General features: G+C 38.0%; 1 protein-coding gene across 6 annotated transcripts in view; it reads right to left on the reverse strand.

Annotated features, from left to right (window-relative positions):
* The window catches only part of FNDC3A (fibronectin type III domain containing 3A), a 117,542-nt gene that overhangs the window by 89,094 nt on the left and 4,334 nt on the right, over positions 1–24,114 (reverse strand). For 2 of the 6 annotated variants that reach the window (XM_027648729.1, XM_027648735.1), the window contains exon 2: positions 8,738–8,866. In XM_027648729.1, coding sequence (XP_027504530.1) covers positions 8,738–8,839 — 102 coding nt within the window. In that variant the 5' untranslated portion in view covers positions 8,840–8,866. Of the gene's footprint in view, positions 1–8,737; positions 8,867–18,355; positions 18,592–24,114 lie in introns of those variants that run through there. The other 4 variants (XM_027648788.1, XM_027648747.1, XM_027648743.1 and 1 more) reach the window with 3 other exon arrangements.

Consider the following 24,114-nt stretch of genomic DNA (forward strand, 5'->3'; position numbering starts at 1 on the left):
TTCTTAAAATAATACCACTATTATATCTTTAAATCAGTGAAAGTATAAATGTAAGCAGTGTTTCAAAGAATTTCGATAATGCAACGGACAAACATTTGTGCTTCAAAGTTTTAAGCTAAGCCTTGTTTACAGGGAATTAGAAGGAAGCAGTGTTAGGGGCAGTCACTGAACTCTAGTCATGGCCAGTGGTTAGACACATCAACCTCTAAAAATAAAACCTGGAAGACTTCAATCAGATTATTCTCATTTCATGATTTGTGGTTTGAAGGCAACAGGACTTCAGTTTCATAATGCTAAGCAAAAGTGGATGAGGAACAAAACTCATAATGCACAGCAAAGTGGTAGCAAGGGCTAACTAATACCTTCCAGGGGCTAGTCCCCTCAGTAGGTGTTTTCCCTGATCAACAACTGCAACAGTGCAAAACAGAACCAGGGAGTAAACTTTCATAGAAGTTTTATCTAAATGCCCTGAAAGTATAAAACTGCCAATTTAATGTTGGAAAACTAAGTAATTTAACAAAAATTCTTTGAAGTGAAGAATACAATTAAAAAACCCCCAACCCCCCAGTTGCTTAAGGTGCTACTAAATATTACACAGAATAAACCCCCCTCATTTCTAAAAAAAACCCCAAACTCAACTTAAAACTGCTGTCATGTACTATGTGTGGCATTGTTCAAAGAAAGTCAGGTGCTTTGAAGATTTTTCATCTGATTCCTATCAGTTTTTTACATACTGTATTAAAAAAAATAAAAACCTTCTCTTCCCATAATACCCCGGTCTTCTTTACAACACTTGTGGAATCAAAACACCCTTGCAATCATTTCAATTGAGTATCAAAAGTGAAGACACTTTTCAGCTGTACTTCAACTGTATGTACTTTGTAACTCTCACACTTTGTAGGCTGTACTAGCAGTTGCCACAAAGTCCTCTGTGTTGAACAGGTACTATTTTGAGTTTCCCCATGCAAAAAATAATACTCCTGAAGACTCTCTGCTTCCAGGTTCTCTGAATCTGTTGTGAAGACTTTAATGCTGAGAAGAAGGGAAGAGTTAGTTTGCTCTTTAGCTCATATTTGAAACAACCTGAACAGTTGGGTTATTGTTAGAGAGTTCTGCTAGTATTTTCCTTCCAAGTAATACCTAGTCATAACTAAAAACCAGAACCTCACAAACATTATGAAAGCTAGCCAAGATGAACAAAGTGAGGTGGACAGTTAAAAGATTTGCTAAGCATGTCTGAAAGTGTGTGCAACCAGTTAGGCATTTACCAGGAAACAATATCCAACATTATAAAGCAGATCAATCCTTTTCACCCAGAGGGTGGTTAGGTGCTGGAACAGGCTCCCAAGGGAAGCGGTCACAACACCAAGTCTGAGTTCAAGAAGCATTTGGACAATGCTCTCAGTCACGTGGTGTGATTCTTAGGGTGTCCTGAGAAGGGCCAGGAGTTGAACTCGATGATCCTTGTGGGTCCCTTCCAACTCAGCAATGTTCTATGGTTCTGTGATAACAGCTGAACAACATTATTTCAGAAGTCAGTGACAGTTGCTTCCCCCTCTGTAGGCTAAGGCAGAGCCCTTTCAGCCCTTGCCCTGACTTCTTTCACTCTTCTGAAGCACAAAAAGAGGGCCTAGCAAGCAGCATAGACACTCTTCTTTCTCTCCCCTACAAGCAGTAAATGCTATGAACTGTAGCCTCCCCTTCAGAGATCTTCCCTAAGGATGTCACAGCTGAGCTCACTCAGGCTGTGCAGTATTCTGTCATTTATACAGTTGTTTCAAGGGCCAATGGGATAAGTAGGAGAAAAAGATACCACCTTCTCAATTTTTAAAGAACTCTGCTGAACAAAATTTAAATCAAATTAAAGTCTGTCATAAATACCCTTTATATCCTTTAAGAACAACCCCCTTCCTGCAATGCAATTGCAACAACTAAGAGAAAAATATAAATAAGCAAGCTGAAACTGAATTCAGACTCAGGAACATATAAGCCACTGGTTTACAAAGTATTATGGACTAGGAGAGAATTTTAGATTTCCCAGCATTGCTTCTGACAGCTCAGATTCCTGTTTGGGGATATAGCAAGTTAAAATCCCACAATATTTAAAACTATTGTCTACCATTTTTACCTTATATAGAGCACAAAAGGAAGTGCCAAAGGAAGAACTGTGTTTTCTAGTTATTCAAAATAGCATTTCATTAAAAAAAAAGTTAGAATGTTAAGTGTATCAATAGCACTTCTAATGTAGGCTTTTTTTACCCTGATAAAGTACCCTATACACCCAGCTTTGTGTAAATTTGGGCATCACTGTATATCAAACCACCGTGACAACATGAACTTGAGCAGGAAGAGAAATTAAAGGATACATCCTCAATTAGACCAGACTGAGAAGGCTCAGTCAGCAATGGACCAATGGTTTGATGGGAGAAATCTTTACACCCAATTCTTTCCCATATATTTTCTCTCCTACTTCAAAAAGAAAGGGAGAAAAATTAAAGCCAAGGACAATTTTTTGCTATAGTACGTAAACCTGAGTTTATCTCTAGAACAGAGAATGTCATTCTGGTTGCTCTATACAGTGTATAATTCTGTAACACAGAGAGTGTTAGATGGACTCTGCCCAGTTACAGCAAAGTCTCAATCACCATGGAACAGAATACGAGAGACTATTTTGGTTGGAAGGGACCTACAATGATCATCTAGTCCAACAGCCTGACTAACTGAGGGCTGACCAAGTTGTTAAGTGCATTGTCCAAATGCCTCTTAAAACTCTGACAGGTTTGAGGCATTGGCCACAACTCTGGAAAGCCTGTTCCAGCGTTTCACCAACTCTCAGTAAAGAAATACTTCCTAGCAAAAAACCCAGCTTTCAGCTAGCAGAGGATGTATTCAGATTACTTGTTAGTCAAGTGTGTAATTCTCATATATTTTAAGAGTGGAGTTTCTGTAATTAAAAATATGACTTTGCAAAACAGTTACATTTTTGTCACAACTTACAGAGAGATTACAGGAGCTTGTGTTCTGAGGAAACAGAGGTAAGCACTTTACTTTATAGCACTTTCAGGACTTTATAGGTCCTGAACTCTGGCATTCAGATCCTAGCTTACTTAGCATTAAGTCTCCCATCGCACAGAGAAGGGGAGAGATGGGGACATGCCTGAGTCCAGGACACCACTTAGGCATAACTGTACCCTTCCAAACCTTACTGATAAAGGAGCACATAGACTCAGGAACTGGGCCCACTTGCAACAGACTGCAGAGAAGTGGGCTACCTCAGTGCTGATAGCTCCAGCCAATTTGCACCTTCTCACCTCATAAAAAAAAAGAGGAAAAAAAACAAGTACAGATCTTTAACCACCTTCCTAAAACATGAAAGGGATCATCTTCTGGACATGCTTATTTCTCCCCATTGACTGTATTAGCAACCTACAGTGACTAAATGACTTGAAATCCAATTTTCACATGTCATCCAATTCTCCCATATGTCAACAGGAGAAATCCTGCCTCAAGTATCTTGGGAGGAATCTACTGTATCAGAGACCAAAATTAACCCAGGATTTATATCACGCACACGAAAACACATCTTAGAGAGAACAGAAGATTACTCAGAAGTTTTGTGACGATGTTTCATTCCATGAATTTTCATACCAAATACAAGTAGAAAAGGCTATGAACTACACAGCCTTCACTCTTGTTTCTACATTCATTTTCCGATAGCAAATATTAAAATAAATATTTCTGAATGCTAGCATAAATTGTGCAATAAGTCTGATGCTGCTTTCTGCTAACCAAAAGCAGCATAGTATTCATACATTACTATATACCAAAGAATTTTGAATCTTCACTTTCTGCTGAGGATGATGGCTTCCTCTAGGAATTTTAAAGCAAGTTTTCAATGCATCTGCAGTCAAGGACATAGCTTAAATACATCAGAAACAATTCTGATCTCTAAGGCAAAAAAAATTTACGTTTAACTAAAACAAAACTTCATCCTTCCTAACCAAATATGATTAGGTCAGATAGAGGAAGGATCTAGTAATCTTGAGTCATCAAAACTCACATCCTTGTAGCTTTTTTTTGCGATGTTGCTTTTTTAAAAAAATCATAGCCAACAACCAGTTAAAAACTTTTATGGAAGAGTTTTTTTGTATACAGAATGTCTCATATAAGTTTGATGATATGTTTTCCAGTGATGGTTGCTACACAAAAGTACTAATCAATCCTGGGGAAAAAATACAGCTTGATAATGAGCTTCAATAAGCTGGCACTGAAGCACTTGCATGCCTGAGAGTTCCAATGGTTCCAGGGAACACATTTCTGGTGTGCTTCAATGCTATGAAGTCACTGAAGGATGAAAGAATAATTGTCAACTAAAACAAACTTCAGTGAATCTCCAAAATGAGAAGCTAGACGTATCTGCTAATTCAACAGAGTCAAGGGGGAAGTACAAAAAAGAATAACAAAAAAATTCAGCCAAAAAAGGCAGAAGCAGCCATGCACATACTCTGTGTTCTATGAAATCAAAACACAGATGAAAGGAAAACAGCACAATATGGAAACTAGGGACAACAGTTATAACAGTATATGTTGTTAAACAACTTTTAACACGGATTTTTTTCTCGTAGAGGAAAAGATCATGAAACATATGCAGTTCTAGGCTTGATTTTCAGCAGTAAGGGAAAAACAAAGCAAACTGAACTTGATAATGTACCATATGCTTTTCAGAAGCAGAAGTGTCAGAAAGAAAACTGAGGAAATGCATTTAGCAGTGTAGTCTACATCTTCACCATTATATTTCTGCTGTGCTGCCCCATATGTAAACAACCAGAAAGCCAAAAAAGCAGATTGTTTAATTTGCTTTTATAGCCATCTATTGCTCTGCTGACTGAAGATTTTCTCCTATGATAACAGGTTAATAGTAACTTTTAAGATCAGAGGTTTAAATATTTAAAGAAGAAATTGGTTTTAGAAACACTACCTTGTAGATTTGATGCTAAGTATCTATTTTAACTCACACACAGTATATACACACAGACACACATGCACTACACACAAACATATAGAGTGTAAATTTTGGAAAACCCACCAAGCATCTAAACTTCTCAATTAAGTTTGGAGGGTAAACAACCAGCTTCCCAAGCTAGAAGTATTACTTTATCCCAACACCTTGCCAAGAAATAAAGCTGACTAAAGGTCAAACACTGTGTGTTCATTTCCCAGAGAAAAGGAAATGGTTAACAGGTACTGGGCTACTTTGAGAATGCTATCTACCTTTTCTGGTAATAAAGGACACAAAGGTTATATAGAGATGCCTCACTTTGCAAGTGCTAGCTTTAGTGGGAAGGTGCTGTGAAGGTCCAGAACTTCAGGGCTGCTGGAAACTTGTGTCAGCAACTTACTGTTTTGTTTCGGAATAGTGCTGGGTGCTGCAGAAACTTTCCAAAACAATTTAACATCAGTATGTTAAAATAGTTTGAACTCTTGCCTCTTCTTTTTCTTTCCTCCCACCAAATCAGGACTCACATAATCAAGCACATCCTTCCTGTCCAGCCTCAACAATAATCAGTAGAGCATGACTGAAGTAGTATTCCTTACATGAAAAACTCTCAAGCACTTCTGTCCTCTCACAATATTTTCTGAGTCACTTGGTTTCTATCAGTTCCCACAGATCTTCTCCATCCACAACCCTACTCACCATCAAGATATAAGTACATTACCCACTCATGCTGAACACAGTGATAGGAAGGTGTAAAAGTAGTACTTCTGTGCTTAACAGAGAAGGAGGAGCCAACAGTCTTAGTCTTTGCTTTTCCTTGTCACTGGTTTTATCCTATGAAACTAAGTAGTCCCTTGTTCTGTGGGACAGAGAACGCAGCAGTCTCCCACAGCAGCACTGAGTGACATATGAACATCCAGTTTAAGTTCCCCATGTTTTCTGACTGAACACTCATATTCCTCTAACTTTGTGGATTGTTTTGTTTTAAAACATGGTGGAAAGTTACAGCTTTAGCCTGGTCAGACACTTCCGCTATTTGAAGCATATGACCTTTCATCTTAACATGTTCAAATATTTGTACTGCTATTTCACATTTACACTGCTAGCAGAACTTCAAGTATTTGAAACAGATTATCTTGAAGATATGAACTGTTTCAGAAAAGTACTGAATGGTCTGTATTCATTTGGTAAGAGCTATGCAGTATATACAACATATGTCACCATAATTATAATAATTAATTCTGATAAGATGCAAGAAGGGCAGAATTGATTAAAAAAAATCCTCAGATGTTTTACAGCTGAACAAAAACTTACAAGTTTAGCATACCGTTAACTAGTCTAACACAGAAAATACCAACATACAAACAAAATAGGTAAATAAATAATTTTCTACTCGTCTTCAATACTTTTTCAGTCAGAACTGACTAAAACTAATTAGAACAGCTACAGACCAACCTATACACTATGAAGATAGAAGAATATAATATTTATTTACATGGACAAAATAGCTCCGAATTTTGATTGCAGGAACACAATCAAATTCTGTCAGCACTACAGATGAAGTTACAGTTTATGCAATCCAACACCACAATGTTGTTATGAAAGCAACTGGAGAAGTATTTTTCATATTTTAAGGAAGTAAGCCCGACAGAATATGTGTACTGTAGCTAAGTAAACAGGCTCTCAGAAAAATTAGCAACTCCATCATGAAGGCAGAAGTCTTCTCCCTTCTTGTAGTTTCAAAGTCACAAGAGGGAAAAAATGTAATACAATGAACTAATATTCAGGTTAAAAATATTTTTCATAAAAGATGAAAAAGGCTCAGCATTACAGTGTTTTGTACTTGAATACATCACACTTCATTTATATCTACCCCCTTCATTAGCGTACCATAAAAAATAAACAAATAATTTTAAGACTCTCTTACATAAATAAGCACCTGCCTGACCTTTCTGCAGCCTAAGTCTTAATGGGACAACCTTGACAGAGAAAGCAGTCCCTGCAATTCTGGATTTCCCATATTTCAGATATACAAAGTATTTTCTACTTAGTGATGGCTTTTAAATCACCAGAAGCAAAAAAGGGTTTCCAGTAAAGTTTCCTGCCATTGAACAAATGCACTTGCTGATTCTTCATGAATCATGTATCAGATGGGAAGGAAGGACAGAAAATGGAAGTTGCAACTTTCACTAGACATTGTGGAACATGGACAGTAGACAACATTGTGGTATAATTGCTAGTTATCATTAAATGAGGAAAAAAAATTACATTTCTTATTGATGACTGAGAATTTGCCCAATATTTTCCGATGATTCTCTTTTTTAAAATATACAAGATCACTACCAGTTCCACTTTGGACAGTAGTCTTTATGAGCTGCCCTTTATTTTTTACAAAAAAGGGCACCGACAGTATATATGCTGTTTTTCCCTTAAGAAGATTAACATAACCCCCCGCAAATTTATTTCTTTGAAGAAACACTTTGCTTGTTTTCCAGTTTTAATCTTACTTGGTAGGAGAAAGACACAACATTTTAAAGAAAAGACATATCCAAAAGAACATTTAAATTCATATCTGACTCAAAATCTTGCATGATTACAGATAACAGCACAGCTTGACAGCCTTATTTTTGTGGAGGGTAGAACAAGTAGCTCAGTCTCAACTACTTTTGAAAGGTCATGATGAATAGAGGAGATTCCCAAGAACTAGAAGAAAGCAAATGTCAGGGCAATCTTCAAAAAGGGCAAGGAGAAGGATCCAGAGAACCACAAGCTGGTCAACATCACCTTCAGCTCTGAGAAGATGAGTGAACAAATCTTCCTAGAAGCCATTTCCAAACACATTTAAGATAAAAAGATGACTGGGAGTAGTCAGTATGGATTCACAAAGAGGAAATCATGCCAGACAAACCTAGATGGCCCTCAACGAGAAATTACAAGCTTGGTGAATGAGAGGAGAGCAGCAGCTACTGTTTATCATGACTTCAGCAAGGCTTTTGACACTGTCTTGTATAACATCCTCACACAGAAACTGGTAAATCACAGACTGAACACAGGCACCAAGACAGGTCTCGAAGTGTTGTGATCAGCAGTGCAAAGTCCAGCAGAAGGCCATCCACTAGTCACCTACCTCAGTGGCTGACCCTGGGGCAGAGAATGTTTACTATCTTCTTTATAGACCTGGATGATGGGACAAAGTACATCATCAAGCGACACAAAGTTGGGAGGAGCAGCTGATGTGCTAGATGGGATGCACTGCCATCCAGAAATATAAATTCAAGAAGTGTCCAGGCAGACACTAACATACAAAAGCAAGTCCCACCATTTAAAGTACTTAGTTTTAAGCAAGTATCAATCTAGACATCGTAGTTGTTAGCACATGCTGTGCCTCAGCTACTATGTTCTACCGTAGGAGAAGGTTTATTAACCTTAATAAGATCATGTGGTAATTTACATATATAGCTTCCAAATTAAGATGCGATCATGGCAGCTTGTCGACTTGGCAGCTGCTTGGTCCCATTCTTCTATGAAGTTCTTTCACAATACAGGTTTTCTGCTTCACACTCCTTACAAATTTCATCTCTGCATCAGTTCTACCTTCACCCCAACCTCTCATGAATGGCCAAAGCTGCACAAATATTTTCCAGATGAAGGATTACTATCTTTTACAGTGTCAATATGTCAGTGATACTGTTGTAAGGAAAAAAAAAAAAAAAGAAAAAAATACAACTGAAGTTTCCTTACCTGTTGTGCTCCATCCCCACTAACAATGGGGGAAGTCAGAAGAGGGATTTCACTACTTATAATCGAAGTGGTATCTAGTAATGGTGGATGTTCTGCCATCATTGATGGTACACTAATTCACCAGATCACCTGCAAAGAAAAGTTACTCAAATGGTTAAACTATTTAAATATTCCTGAATAATTATCCTTAAAAACAGCCTCACTTCAGAAACAACAACAATAACAAAAGAATATTATGAAACCAGACTCCTTTCAAAAGTATGTTTCCACAACAATCCAGCAATCATTCAACCCTGAAGATGTGTTTTGTCAGCGAGTACAAGCCTTAGTTATAGAGAGAGGGTGCTTTAGACCCCCTCTAGCGGCTGGACCTCAGAAGAAGAAACATCACAGACCTGGAGCTAACAAACCCGAACCTTTTAACTTTGATAACAAACCAAGGTTTTGTCTAAGTTTGACTGGCACTGCTGACAAAACACCTACTGAGGAAAAAAGAAAAGAAAAAAGCAGTTGCCCTCAGAATTTACATATATAGTGTTCTTCTTTATATGAAACTGGTAAAACCCCCCAAGACTTACAGGGTCACCACAGACACTTTTTCTTAATAATCAACCCACTTTTCCTATTATTATCATGAATGAACACATTATAGGAACAACTAGTTACTAGAAAATGTCCAAGTGAGGCACAAATGAATAATAATAATAAAAAAAATCTTCTGCACAGTTTGGCATTTCTTTAGTTTCAAAGTGTGTTAGACCCAGAAATAAAGCTGTGTCACTGATAACCAGTGGTCCTTTAATAGCTTTAATCAGCACCTAAAACCTGGGGGGGGGAGGAAAGAGGTAATGCCCACACACAAAATTATAATCCTTGTAACTATACTACAAAAAAGCCCTTGCTAGCACACATTGTAAAGTTACATGAAACCTGGTGACAAGAAAAAAAGCCACAAAAGCGAGAGGCCCATGAAAGCAGTGATACACTTCAACTCTGAGGAGGATCACATAGCAACATGATGCCGTAAGGTCCATTTGTTTTTTTCTTATTTTCCTAATTTTATAAGCTTTATAAGTAGTTAAGTAGTAGAAGTAGATTTTAGAAGCTGCAGCCCTTATTCCCTCACCCTTTAGCACAATAGTTTACACATTCCCTACCCCATCACCCCATTCTATGTCCCCATATCAATTCTACCCCTGAATTCCAGTAGAAAATGTTTAGTCTTTTGTCAAGGCAGGCCTCTTCTGTTTGAGGACATCTAATCCTGGCCTGAACGGCAAGAGAAGAGTCAAGAACTGGGTGACCGTGTACCCTTTGTGCTCTGAAGAAGATGAAGATGATGAAGAAAAGCCCCCAGACCCAGTTCCCAGGGGGTGGGCCAGGGGGTCGACCAGGGCAAAAGCTACGGGAGGGACAAAACTTGGATTGGTCGGGCAGTATTATAAAACGTAACATCTCAGGCACAGCCTGCACACGCGTCTTGTGATCTTTATGCCTAGGCACAAATTAAACCCTTTTCTTATCTCATCCTCATTTAACTGCTCCGGAGTTTTTTTTTTTCTTTCTCAGCACCTTTAGGCATCAAACATAACAGAAAGCAGGATTCAGCCAAGCATTCCTTTCAATTACCTTAACAAGTCATAAGTAACGTGTTTCCTGGTATTTTGTGTGTTAATGCTATATGAAGACTGGATGGAAGAATTAAGACCAAAAAAGCTGAAGATCAATACTTTTCCATGCTGGAAATACATACTGCAAGTCTTATAAGCTGCTTTTAAAATTTCATTTCATTTTGTTTGAAAAAAACTGCAAAACCAAACCACTAAGTTATACTGGTTTAGTGTACTGGTCTTAACTCAATCCCAGCTAGACTCAGTACACTTAGCTTTTGAAATAAAAAAAGAATTAGATCAACAAGAATTGAGATACTGGTGTTTCTTAAAAAAACAGAAAGACAGATGGAAAAAATTCACTGGGTGAATGGCACACTTAGAATTCCCACAAGTTAATCATATTTTGCATCTGAAAACAGTGCTTAACATCAAACATGGACATAAAGATTAAGCTCAGAAGCAGCTTGTACAGTATTTTTAAAACAAAACTGCCTCTCTTAGCCAGTACTTACAGTAGGCTGGTAAAAAAAAGTAGGTATAATTTTGAAGTTACATAGCCTGAGTCAGTAATGCCACAGGGCATTACATGTTTTGCCTTGATATCATCCGGCTAATGAAACTCTCTACAAAGACTTTCAAACTTCTCACACAAATATACTATCTGCTCATAAACAGAGATGTTTACTTGTTACAGCATGTAACTTTAAACAAGAAAGGAGTGATAAAATCAGCTTTATGACACTGACTTCAATACCAAGGTCTAGAGATATTTAGTTAAAAAACTGCTGTTGCAGATTACTACTCAGAGGCATCTTCTAAACTGACTCAGAGGCATCCCACCCAACTGACTGCTTTTACTTTCTTGCCCCTCTAAGGCAGATGTTGTACCTCTGCTGTGGGTTGAAATCCGTAGTACAGTGCTGTCAGTACAAGAGGACTTGTGCACTAACAAAGCACTATAAGCCTCTTGTGCAGCTTATACAGTACATAATATAGTACATATACAGAATGGCTTAACTATTCCCATACTGAAGGTTGTCCTGCTGTAAAACTACAAACTTGGGAAAAAATCCATTCTGACACTATTTAAGAGGATTCATTTTCTATCCTGGTATAGTCTGCAAAGATTTAAAGAGGGGAAGAAAAATCCCTCTAGGTTAAAAGACTGAAACATAACTGTGAATACAAAGATTCATCAACACTTATGCTAAGTCATTTATACCTGCTTAGCCAGGTTAATTAGTCTCTCAAACAGTAAGAGCAGAGTTTTTTATTCCTATCTTACTTTAAAAGCTTTCCTCTTCATCAAACAAATTCTCCAGGCTACAGTCAGTCCCCAACACTTCTGCAGGTGGGCAGAGGGCTGATGAAACTTACTTGGATCATCTTTCAAGACAGCAAGTTTGATGATAAGCTTCCCAGGATATTATCCAATGACTGTTTAATGCATAATTAACACACAGCCTGGAAGCAGAGGTTAGAATCAAGGCATTGATTCCTGCTCCCACAAGAGCTAAAACCAGGCTTGCTCTTGGTGCCGTTTCTTGGTCTTACAGCTCCAAATATTTTACAATGGTATCTAAAGCATCACAGAGAGAAAGGTAATTCCAATACTCCAAGCAGTAATGCAACACACTTCTGAACTAAGCTGGCTTGAATTTCCCCAGGTTTAAGTTGAATGCAGCTCATTATTCCCAAGCCATGCTAATGACTAGTTTCTTATACCAGAAAGCACTAACTGCCCTTATCACACAAAATGACTTTTGACTGAATTCATAACTTATGATTCACTCAGTGCTATCATCATTTTTTGGGCGTAAACCAAAACATGTCTATCAAACTGAACATCAGTGAGAACTAAACATAACTCAAACTGACTCCAATAAAAACATCATTGCAAGTTCTTCAGGCCTTCCAAGACAGGATTGCTCTGGGCATGCCCAACATTTGGTCTCAGGTTCATTCATTGATAGAATCATCTAGATTGGAAATGACCTTTAGGGTTATCAAGTCCAATTGTTAACCCAGCACAACCCAGTCTAGCACCAAACCACGTCCCAGAGCACCATGTCTACACATCTTGTAAATACCTCCAGGAATGGTGACTCACCCACTTCCCTGGGCAACCTGTTCCAATGCTTGACAACCCTTTTGGTGAAGAATTTTTTCCTACTATTCTATCTAAACTTCCTTTGGTGCGACTTGAGGCCATTTCCCCTTGTTTTATCACTTGTTACCTGGGCGAAGAAGTCAACACGCATCTCACTACAACCTCCTTTCAGGTAGTTGTAGTGAGCAAGCCCAAAAGGTTCTATTGCCCTTGTCTGGACACACTCCAGCACCTCAATGTCTTTCTTGTAGGGAGGGGCCCAGAACTGGATGCAGGATTCAAGATGCAGCCTCACCAGTGCCAAGTACAGGGGGATGCTCACATCCCTGGTCCTGCTGGCCACGCTACTTCTGATACAGGCCAGGATGCCATTGGCCTTCTTGGCCACCTGGGTACACTGCTGGCTCATGTTCAGCTGGAGGTCAACCAACACTCTCACGTTCTCTTCCACAAAGTAGCTTTCCTTTTTTTTGCACAGGTGTTAAACGATTTGATTTTTATGAAAATTAGGTTTCCACAGGCACCTGAGTGCTTAGGTAGATAGTCCACCTTTGTTACACAGCCTTCATGCCTTAACTGGGACACAGCTAAGCTCCATGTCTGGATCCAAGTGCTTGATTTATTCTGGAGACAAAGCATGCTGCTCATCGATAAACCCTGACAGGAGGTACTAGTGTTATTCCTGACACCCTCTACAACAATAATAAAAGTGCTACCTGTCAGACCATGTAATCAATCTAGGGAAAAAAAATAAATCAATGTTTTCTTGACAATACAATATTAGATTCCTCTGCAATGTCACTGAACTAGTCTCGAAGACTAAAGGTTTAAACTTCACACCAATGTGGGTCTAAACTACACGTTCATCAAAAGACTTTTCACCATCAGTAGTCAAGAGGCAGCAATCTTACAAGTCAGCACACATAATATGGTCAGACAGTAAGACGCGGTGTGTCTACCCATTGCAGGGGCCTTCTTTTTTTACTATGAGAACAAAGAAAAATAGCAATTTGAAAAGAGAAAATTAGTGTGTGGGAGAAGGAGAAGTCAGCTAAAATTGACAAAAGATTGGCATCAAGATAAGAAATGGTCAATATACTTATCCTGGAAATAAATTATATCACATTCAATGCAAGGACCTCAAATGGCTGCAAACAGAGCTTTTAGATCAGCAGCTACCACAAGCTTGCATTCAAGACTTCTGGAAGAGATCTACCTAGATCTTTGAAAATGACTTGCAAATCCCTTGGGTTCAGAGAAAGTCTCAGAGGTCTGGAAGAAAACTAGAAGTTTTGCATTAAATACTGTATTGTAAAAGGGTAAATTATTGTAAAAGGGTAAATGGGACAATATAAGCCTGTTAGCAAACAGTGATCTGAGGCCAAATAAAAATGAACGTCAACACTGGATCTTATTTGTAAGAATTAAAATAAAAGTAAGATTGATTGAAAAAGCTTGTCCAATTAACTTGATGCGAATCTTCTGGTGATGGACATTGCTGAAAAAGGTACTAATAAGAGAAGTGGAAAAACAATCTTAAAACCTTATTTGGCATTACACAACATTTCTCTTCAGTAAAAACACTGAACAGATATTACATGGATTAAAACCGGACAGACAGTCCTTAAATATTAACAGAGTTGTTGAGCACACGAGTTTCCAAAAGGAAGGGAGGTATCATTTCTTGGCTTCTCATTACAGAACACATTTTTAACCATGTTTGCAGAGGAAAAAAAAAGAAAAAAGAAAGAGAAAAAGAAAAAAGGAAAATCGAAAAAGGAAAAAGGAAAGAGGAAAAAAGGAAAAAAGGAAAGAGAGAAGAAGAAAAAAGAAAAGGAAGTAAAAAGAAAGTCTGGAAATGACAAACCATGACAGTGACAAGAGAATCAAGTTATTTCACTCCACTAAAATGGCATGAATAGCTTAAAAATTTAGGCATAACAGAAGATTTTAGTACATAAAGGTAACACTATTCTTTCTAAAACAAAAAAGAATGAACTCAATCCTTTGAAGGGTTGATTCTGACAATGACAGAATAATAAAAGTGGACAGGCAAACACAGGCTTGCCAAAAGTCTTTATCAATTATATCAACAGGTCTACCTCCCTTAGCAACATGGAGGGTATTTTCCCTGCCTCTGGCCGCAAACACCTACAATCTCTACTGGAATAACTTTACAAGCTTTTGTCTACAATTGGCTGACTTAAAATTGTTGATAACTTTTCAAAGTGTAGTATGAGTGACAACTTCTTGAAAATATTGTTTCGTATTAAAAACACCAAAAGCAAAATGTGCATACTGTAATTTCAGCTGTACTCCTCATAAAACTGCTCTGGATGATGTAACTGTCCTCCAATTCCAACTAGTTTCTGGATGTACTCAGAGTTTAGTGAGGTCTTGGAAAGGGCACAAGAAAAGCAACTTGCATTTGGACAACAGGTAAGATTCAGCCTACAGAACCCACACAAACAATTCACTAGCTTATTGTCAGGTTTCCTGCACCACTGAAAACTAACAGATGCAGCAGCCTTTAGAAGGGGTAAAATAACATGTGGGATAAACCTAAGGATTTATTAAAGGCCTACTCACTGCACCATTCTTGTGGACATACTAAAAGGGACCAGACAAGAAAAAGGACACATTAGATGAACAGAGAGATAATTCACAGCACAGTTGCTAAGCACAGAAGCAGCTGAGAAGTAATTTGCTACTGGTGGTGCATTAAATGCATGGTTATTTAGAAATCTACACTGATTCATGCACAGCAACAACTGCTGCATGAATAGCCATTTCATTTCTTGTCTTGCTACTGCATATACTGAACCAGGACCAGTGTAGTTCAGGATTGCTAACTCAGCTGACACTGTTCTTTCAGAATCTGCATCGAGTCTGTCCTAGGATGAAAGGAAAGTACAGGGTCTCCTAAGAGTTTAACCAACATGTGTAGGTTAATGCTTTGTATGAGACTGAAGTTGCAAACTACCTATTCTCCACTACCCTCACCTGAAATACTATTAATTTTTCTTATCAACATATGAATTTGAAAATACTTTGAAAAATTTTTCTGAAGGCTATCAAAGCTGAAACAAAGAGAGGGCATCTAAATTTACTGGTTATGATTTGTTTAGAGTCCAGGACTTATGTCTCAGGAACCTTTAAGGAATGGATTACACTAAAAAGGCAAAAGGTTAAACAATGCTGAGGCTCAAAAACCGTGTACCATTCCATAGTTCAGCAAGCGAGTTTGCCTTCTTGAATGGTAATGACAATTTTACTCAATTCTTAAATGCCTTCAGATTTGGGCCTTTGATGTTTCCGTGGCATTACTCTCATGTTGTAAAGCACAATACAACTTCACTTTTTAGTCAGTTGTTCATTAAGGGTTAAGGAGTATTGTAAGGTTGAGATCATTGGGCAGTGCATTCAGTGCATTTCCTCTGCACATGCAAAGGATCAGTGTTCCACATCTCCAAGAGACTAGCAGCTGATCTTAAGGATAGTCTCTGAAAAACACATCAGCATTAAATCAGCTGGATCACCAAGGTAAAACAACATGAGTCAGCAGCACATGTCCTCGGAGGAACAAAGGCTAACAGCATATGGGGCTGTATTTGCAGAGAAGCACAGCTGAAGGGCTGAGGGAGGAGGCAATTATTCCCCACTACTCAGCAGTAATAAGGTGGAATCTGAATACCATATTTGGTTTTGCTCTTCCCAGCCACCTCCTCCTCCCCAGTATGAGATGCCACGAAGATTGTTACTGGGCTTAGGCCCATGAAAGACAAGGAGAAACTAAGAGCATTAGAGTAGCCAGGGGTCGGTCACCTAGCTAGATCCCACTACCTGAAGGATGCTTGTTGAGAGCCTTAAATCAAACTCTTCTTGGAGGCAATGCTGCCAAAGTACAATAAGTGTTTGGATAAGACTCTAAGGCACATGGTGTTACTCTTGGGGTGTCCTGTGCAGAGCCAGGAGTTGGACTCTATGACTATGATGGGTTCCTTCTAATTCAGCATATCCTATGATTCTATGCCAGGCACATGCTGTACCATTGGAAATTCTGCCTGGTCATAAGGAAAAAAAAGAAAAAAAGATATCTTCACAGTGAGAGAGGTGTAGCACTGGCCTATGTTGCCCGAGAGGCTGCAAAAATCTTAATCCTGTAGATCGCCAGTCTCCAAAGAGGGGTAAATGCACCCCAGCACAAGTCAAAGGCCTTGGAGTGTGAGAAGAAAATATTTTTTGTCACTGAAAAAAACCCCTTTTGAATACTGGTTTTCATCTTTATCTTATCCTTTATTTTTTTTCTATGTGTATGCTTTATAGTATACATATATTAGTAGAATAGCATATGCATATAATTAAAAATTGACATATATTGGAAGAGCACACTCAAAACATCTTTACTGATGGGTGGGTACATAATCAAAAAATTTGGAGACCAGTGCTGTAGAAAATCAAAACCTGACTATGCAAGGTCCTGACAAAGGGCTGAAGCAGGCAATCTCCAAAGGCCCTGTCAAGTAAAATTCTTCCACGAATTCCAGGATATTAGTCAATCAAAATACAACACATAATGCCAAAGTTAAATGGTTTTCAGTAGATTGGAACGCAGAGAAACGACACGAGTTTGCCTCCGAGCTCTAAAAGCTGCCAGATTCTCAATTCAAATTTCAAAGTAACAATGACAACACTAACCAAAACTCAAACTTTGGAAGACATACCCATAACTCTGTTTATAACAGAATTACTTTATTATCTGGCCTTTCTCTTAATAAGAGGAAGAAGGCTGCATTAGAGGATAGCTATGAATTAAAAAGTTGTACTTCTGTATTAAACATCCTACACAGGCAGGATTTCCATTTCGGTTGGGCTGCAGGCACTACTCTGATAAATGTAGTGACGGCTAATAATAATGCTGTGTACAAGAAAAACATATGGACCACTCCTTTCCTAGAGATTCACTGCTTCTGGTTATTCAGTTTGATATGAAGTATAATTGTTTTTCCCAGCACTGGAAGACTTACAAAGCCACACTCCACAATGGTATCTCTGGTGCCTACTGAAGGAGAAACTTGCATTGCTGGTTTTTTTCTCGGTTTTTGTGATTTACAGAATGCTGCTTCTCTACCTAAATACTTATTATCACAATCCTTACAGCAACTTAATACTCTTTCACATTCTAATTCTGTCAAATCTGGTGAACAGACACAAACTTTTATCATTACTGAGAGCTGTTAAAAGGACAAAAGTTTAAGCAGGGACAAGACAAAAGCACCTAACATAGAAGGGCACAGTGTAAGAAACAGGCTTAATGAAATCAATATTAAATGTTTCCAAAGTTTATATTATTATTACATAAGAAGTGATAAAGCCAGGGTTATCATACATATGAAGTTTCATACATGCTTCAACCTGTGTCATACTACAGCTGCCAATTCAAGGTTGTCATAAGGTGTGTTTTCCCAGTGAGTTCAGTACAGCAGAGCAGGTGTGCATTCCTTCTTCACCTGGGTCTTCCCGCAGCTATGCTCCCCCCAGGAACCACAGGTAAGGCTCATCCTCCACTCCAGATAACTTCCAGTAAGAAGGAAAGGTTTCTCTGAGCAGGAGACAGCACTTCCCAGGTTTTGCCAAAGACCAAGGAATGAATTTACAGAACCTAAAAGACCATAAAACCATCACCCAATCCTAACGCAGGAAATGCTTTGATTCTGCCTTCTCCAATATGAAGGCAGCAGGTGCACTTGAAAAACAAACATCTTTCAAACAGCTGAAGCAATAAAGCCCTATTTTATATCGATTAGAGCCTCACGTCTGAGTGACTCCTCAAGAAGATGCAAGCTACTATTTAAACTTTTCCTATGACTGAAACATTTATAAGTAAATACTCACCTTGTCCATTCTTTGGTGGTTACTATGAGATAAATTCTTTATTATTTCCTAGAGTCCTTAAAACATATCTCCTTCTTGACAATTTCAGACTTGTAAAAATTACTATCATAATTCCTTTCTATCTCTAAATTGGCCATCCAGTTCAGAAGTTATCAGATAAGAGTGGACAAATACAAGTGCCCAACACGTACAAATATGCTAAAATGAGGAAAATTCTACAATATTCCAATGCAGTCCTAGGTTGAAGAGGAGAGAAAAAAGAATATCCAACAGATGTTAGTCATATCACTTAATGCAGTACTGGAAAAAGCTCAGATAGAGTGATGCAGCTGGCGTAGAAATGTATTAGAATATAATTACCCAGAGATCCATAAGGTTGTAGCTGAGCTATTAAAAGTTATGAAGCATGCTGAAGAGTTTTGTGTTTTTAAGAATCAGAACTGAGGAGAAGGATTTTAATTCCTCCCCCCACCCATACATTTACCACATTCTAGTCACACAGTTTCAGATGCGGCAATTACAGTACACTAGCTTTTTCTTTTCAGTTCTGAACTAATTATTTCAATTAATATGCAATTTATTTAAAATATATGATTTGTTCCCGATAAAGTATTTTTCCTGTTTTAGAAGTGTTTCCTGGGACACTTGATAAAACATTTTCCAGCAGAACAGAGAAGTGTTATTTTTTGTTACAAGAAAGGTGTTCTGGGGACCATTTCTCTTTCACTAGTTTGACAATCCCCTTTTAAGTACAGTGAAACTGAAATGGCTATTCCCTTCAGTGTTGGTCATAATACAAAACTGCAGATAGACAATACAGGAAAATTATAAAAAGTATAGTTTCATAAAGTAAATCAACAAAGTCAGAGTTGGACATTCACTTAAAAGTGAATGCTAAATGTTTTAATAAGCACTGGAACTCCCTATGGAAAAAAGAATCTACAACATATACCTTAAATATGGAAATACTTCAGCTGTAGCTCTCAAGTGTTGTCACACTCACTCAACATGATTCTCAAAGTCTGAGAAACATGATACACAACTCTGTACATACTATATTACCGCTAGAAGTTGAACACCAGAAGTTGTAAAATTAATGCAATATTCTTATGAAGGAAACATTGATCGATGAGCGAACGCAAGTTGCACACGAACAGCCAAAACAGTTACCGGATCTAACTCACACCCAACAGTAAACATCTGATCTACTCAAAGCAAGAATGGCCAAGCCACACAATGGCAAACCTCAGCACTGCAGGAGTTAAGTGTGCTATAGAAAATTAATACTTCAGGCTACCTTCATACTTCAGGATATGAACCACAGTGATTTAGAAGCAGTTTCAAATGCAGTTCATGCATTCGTGCCCTGGGTACTATAACCTAGATGGGAATGCATAGTAGATAATTGGAAATGCTCCAGCTGTTCAAGTTTAATGCATTTGTATTTATGAGCCAGCAGTTTTTGAATCTGAGCCAAAGAGGTTAAGTCCTTAATAGTAGTTGATGTAGAAAACTAAACTTTTGAAGGTGAAGAGTATATAGAGAAGAACTAGACACTGATAAACCAGTCATCCGTAAAGGCACAATATGTTCATGGCACTTACGAGCTCAGCTTGTCCAGCACAAGTCTTAAATGCTTGAGTGTACACAGCGAGACCAGTGCAACTGAGATGACTTGAAAACACCACATTCTGGTTTTAAATGTTATTATTATTAGATTATATTAAAAAAACCACATTCACAGTCCTATCTGGATGAAGTACATATAATTTGAAGCCATTGCATAAGGAAAATTCAGTGCTTTCCAACCATTTGCCCATCCCTCTTATACCTTCAAAGAAGTCTAAACTGGTTCTGTAACTTCTAGTAAGTGGTAAGTGCAACCCTACCACAAATCAGAATTAAAACTGTTAATTTTACTTGGAACTAATTTGATAGTGTGCATTTTACAATTAATGAGTAAACTGTCAGTGCTAGGTGCAAACTTACACCTTGTCTTTAGCAGGTAATTAATCCAATGCACTGACACACACTGAGAGCAGTACTGTGGCCTCCTTTGTCTTAGAGACCAACTTTCATTTAGATTCTCTTGGGAATCATCCTCAAAAAGAAATGAGGAGAATGAACTGCATAGTGTATTTTTGCACCACTTTGAAAGATCTGCAATGCAATTCCTCTTTATTTATGCTACATTGATCTGAACTATGGGACTTCTGTGTTTTACACTCTTGTTACTCTCAAGAACTTCCTTAAAGCCTCCTAGCTTTATACCAGCTAAATTAGGTTCTTCTAAGCTTCTGCCAGGACTGGATTTCCTTCAGTTTGTTTTCTGAAAATCACACGGCTTCAAAACCAACTTGGCCTTTCCCAGTTAACTGTTACTCTTGCCTTCATTTCTGCTTAACAACATGCTTATTTTTTGAGAAAACAAGCAAATTCAATGCCAAGAAACAAGCTACTTCCCCATTTGTTATTGACTCCCCTTTTTCAGAGGCTATGAGTAACAAGGACAAATTTCCAAAATAATTTTTCATATGATTCCTTTAAGGCAAACTAAAAACATAGATGTATTTTTATTAATGCCTGCAACTGGTCAGTGAGATAAATTTATTGCAGAGACAGCTGCCAGTGTTGGAGCTACAAAGAGTGCATGATTCAAGCAGAACAAGTAGCTTTTAAAGAACTCTTATGAAACAGCTTTTTTCTGTTCATTTCAAAAAATGGAAACTGTGCTATCCAAATGCAAGATGACATAGGATTGATGAGGTTACATGTCTAAGAGATTTAAAACTCATCTCCACTGATTCTTTTTGGAAAACCTGTAGGTCTCGCTTCCATAAGGAATAAGACAACAGCAGAAAACATGACAAATCAAGACAGGCATATGGAAACTACTTCTCAAAAGCAAAAATCCACCAAAACGGAAGGTCTTTTGAGGCCTAACAAACACATTTGAAGGGTGTTCTTTTATCAAGACTTAAAACTGCTCTGCTCCAAGTCAATTCTGCTTAACTGTCCCAGCAGGTCCCACCTGCACCACTGCAAGCCACTGGTCAACAAAGTGAATTAAACTGTAGCACTGATGCAGCTTAAAATGAAACATATAAAAACTGGTTAGTTTTAACATAGAACAGTTTTCTCATCAATTTCCCTTTTTGCAAATACACAAATGAATGCCAAGCACAGGAATAAACAGAGATGATGTGCTTCGAGAGGAACTGCTTCTGCCAGCATCAATGCATAGCATTCATGAAGCTACAGACCATGACAGTAAAGAAGGTCAAGAGGCATTGACAATGCCAGATGCTTCACTTTCCTAATATTAAACGTAGTCACAATGGTACCGAAGCAGTTACTTGTATGCCACAGAAAAAAAAAATAAATAAAGCAGAGCAGTCAAACAGCACCTCAACCTGAATGCAACTCTTGGAAGACTGAATGTGCTACTCATGCAAGAGTTCTCCAGTGGAGGAGTGTCTGCAACTACTGAAGGGCAAGACAAGCAAAACAATAGCAGGTTTCTCCGATGATATCAGCACTCTCCTCTCCCACGTTCCACACCATCCTCCAAGAAAAGTATTAGTCAGTCAAAACACCATGGGACCAAGTAGTTGGATTGCCCAATCAAATCAAGAGGACAAAGCTGCTCTCAGCCTTCTCTTTTACACTTGAAGTTGCAATAGTTGTCGATTTGTTAACAACAATACAGCCACAAAAATCAGAAACTGATCTGTTTGGAGCTGTATTGCCATGATGTACACAATTAAATGTACTAGAGTATTTTTGAGATCTATTGCTTGATGTACGGTAACTTATCCTCACCACTGAAATGTCACCATTCAGTGGAATGTGCATACATACTAATAGTATTATATGTGGGCAGTGAAGTCATTAGCATGCCTGAAGAAGGTAAAACAATATTTCAGCTGCATCTAAGACTGTTCATTGGCAACAGTCACTACTCACTTCCACAGCTTCTTTTAGCCCTAATTTCTTAGTACGTCATTTCAACACCTTCAATCTACTTTCATACTAGATTAAATAGGTAAATAATTGTCTTAAAATATGGTCTTCCCCATTTACATTTTTAATAGAATCTATAGGATTTCCAGAGGCATGGTAGCTCTTGTGGCTTATGACATTTATTCTTACTGTAGAAAGTCCTCCAAAAGCCTATCAATATGTATTTTGAAATATTAATGAATTGTTATAGTCATGGTTCTCTCTCACTGCCAAGGCATTAATTTCAATCACCAAAGTTCATGTTAAACCTTCTTATCCATTCAATTTTTGCTTACAGATTAGTTTCCAGCTACATGCACACTTTTTGCAGATCATTACTACTTTATTTGCTATCACTATCTAAAATGCGTTCCTTTGCCACAAAGTAAAATTAATCCACTTGCTATTCTGTTGCTTATGTCTACATTTCCTTCTGTCAAGTCATCTAGTAGATACAGTTCTTCCAGTTAAAAGGACAACAAACCCTGAAAAACAAAACCCTGCAATTTAAAACTGGAAGTTAGAGAAGAATTTGTTTTATAATCAAAGGCGTAAGATATAGTATTGAGTATGCTATGTTAGCAAGGGGAAATGAGACAACAGCTTGACAGCAGTCCATGCTTGCAGGATCCTGCACACCACAGACATTGGATCTGTACACTGGGGAAACTCCATCCCACTTACAAGGAAGTATTTACATTTGCGAACTACAGAGTTTTTTTACTTTTTACTGCAGGTAACAGTAAAGCTCTAGGTTTGCTAAGCTGCACTTCAAATTACTCAAAATCAAAAGCCATTAAGAACTGAGCTTCACAGATTTAAATGCAACAAAGGTACAAAATAAATCCAAAGTAAATTCGAAAACAACTGTCATGAAGAAGGTAAAGTTAACATTTGTGTATCGCATATTCTTTTTCCCTCCCAATTACAGAAGAGAGTTACAATCTATTCACACCTGTCACAGTTCAAATCCTTTTGGACCTTGTCGCTTTCCCTGAGGACAATTTCCCAGACTTTGTTAAGTAGATTTTTCGAAACATGGAGGACATTGGTTCAATTTAGTGAATTTTCATAGTTTTGAAACAATATTTTTGACACTATATTATAGAAGCCTGTATTTTGCCAGAAAGTAAAAGGGCTTGTTTTAGTCCTTCTGGAAAGCAGAAGGCACTTATTTCATCTATAGAAAGTGCTGTGCTTCTCTTACTAATGGATAATAAAAATTAGCTCTACTGGAAACACCGAGATTGAAAACTTCTGGATAATTTCATTTTTGACAACTCTTTATGCCCCAAGTAATTAAATATATAATAAGGTACAACACTTTCCACTGCCTATAAATGCAGAAGTTTTGCAGCTTATCTTTTCATCTGTCCTAAATGCCTTGGAACAGTTCTGGAAGCAAAGCTGGGGTGAGGTACACTACAGGCACATTCAGTGCTCCTGTTTAACTTTTGCAAACTGCTGTTGGGATGGTGTTTGACACCCAAGGTACTAAACTGAAAGAGTGGGTATCAATGTTAACCTAGGTGATGTTTTGACTGCAGAACAGCATGAGCAGAAGGTCCACACATCTTGAAAAAGCAAAAACTTAAAGGGAGACAAAAAATATAAATTATATTAAGCAAACTGGTAGATATACAGGTAGGTCTGGTGAGGTTGAGGTCAACAAGTGTGCTCACCCAGACACAAATGGTGAAAGTTTATCTGGAGCCATGAATACAAAGAGGGCAAAGCATGCTCAGTCTAACTCAACT

This window comes from Corapipo altera, unplaced genomic scaffold (genome assembly GCF_003945725.1).
Source record: "Corapipo altera isolate COAL_440 unplaced genomic scaffold, ASM394572v1 0, whole genome shotgun sequence".
Taxonomy (NCBI): Eukaryota; Metazoa; Chordata; class Aves; order Passeriformes; family Pipridae; genus Corapipo; species Corapipo altera.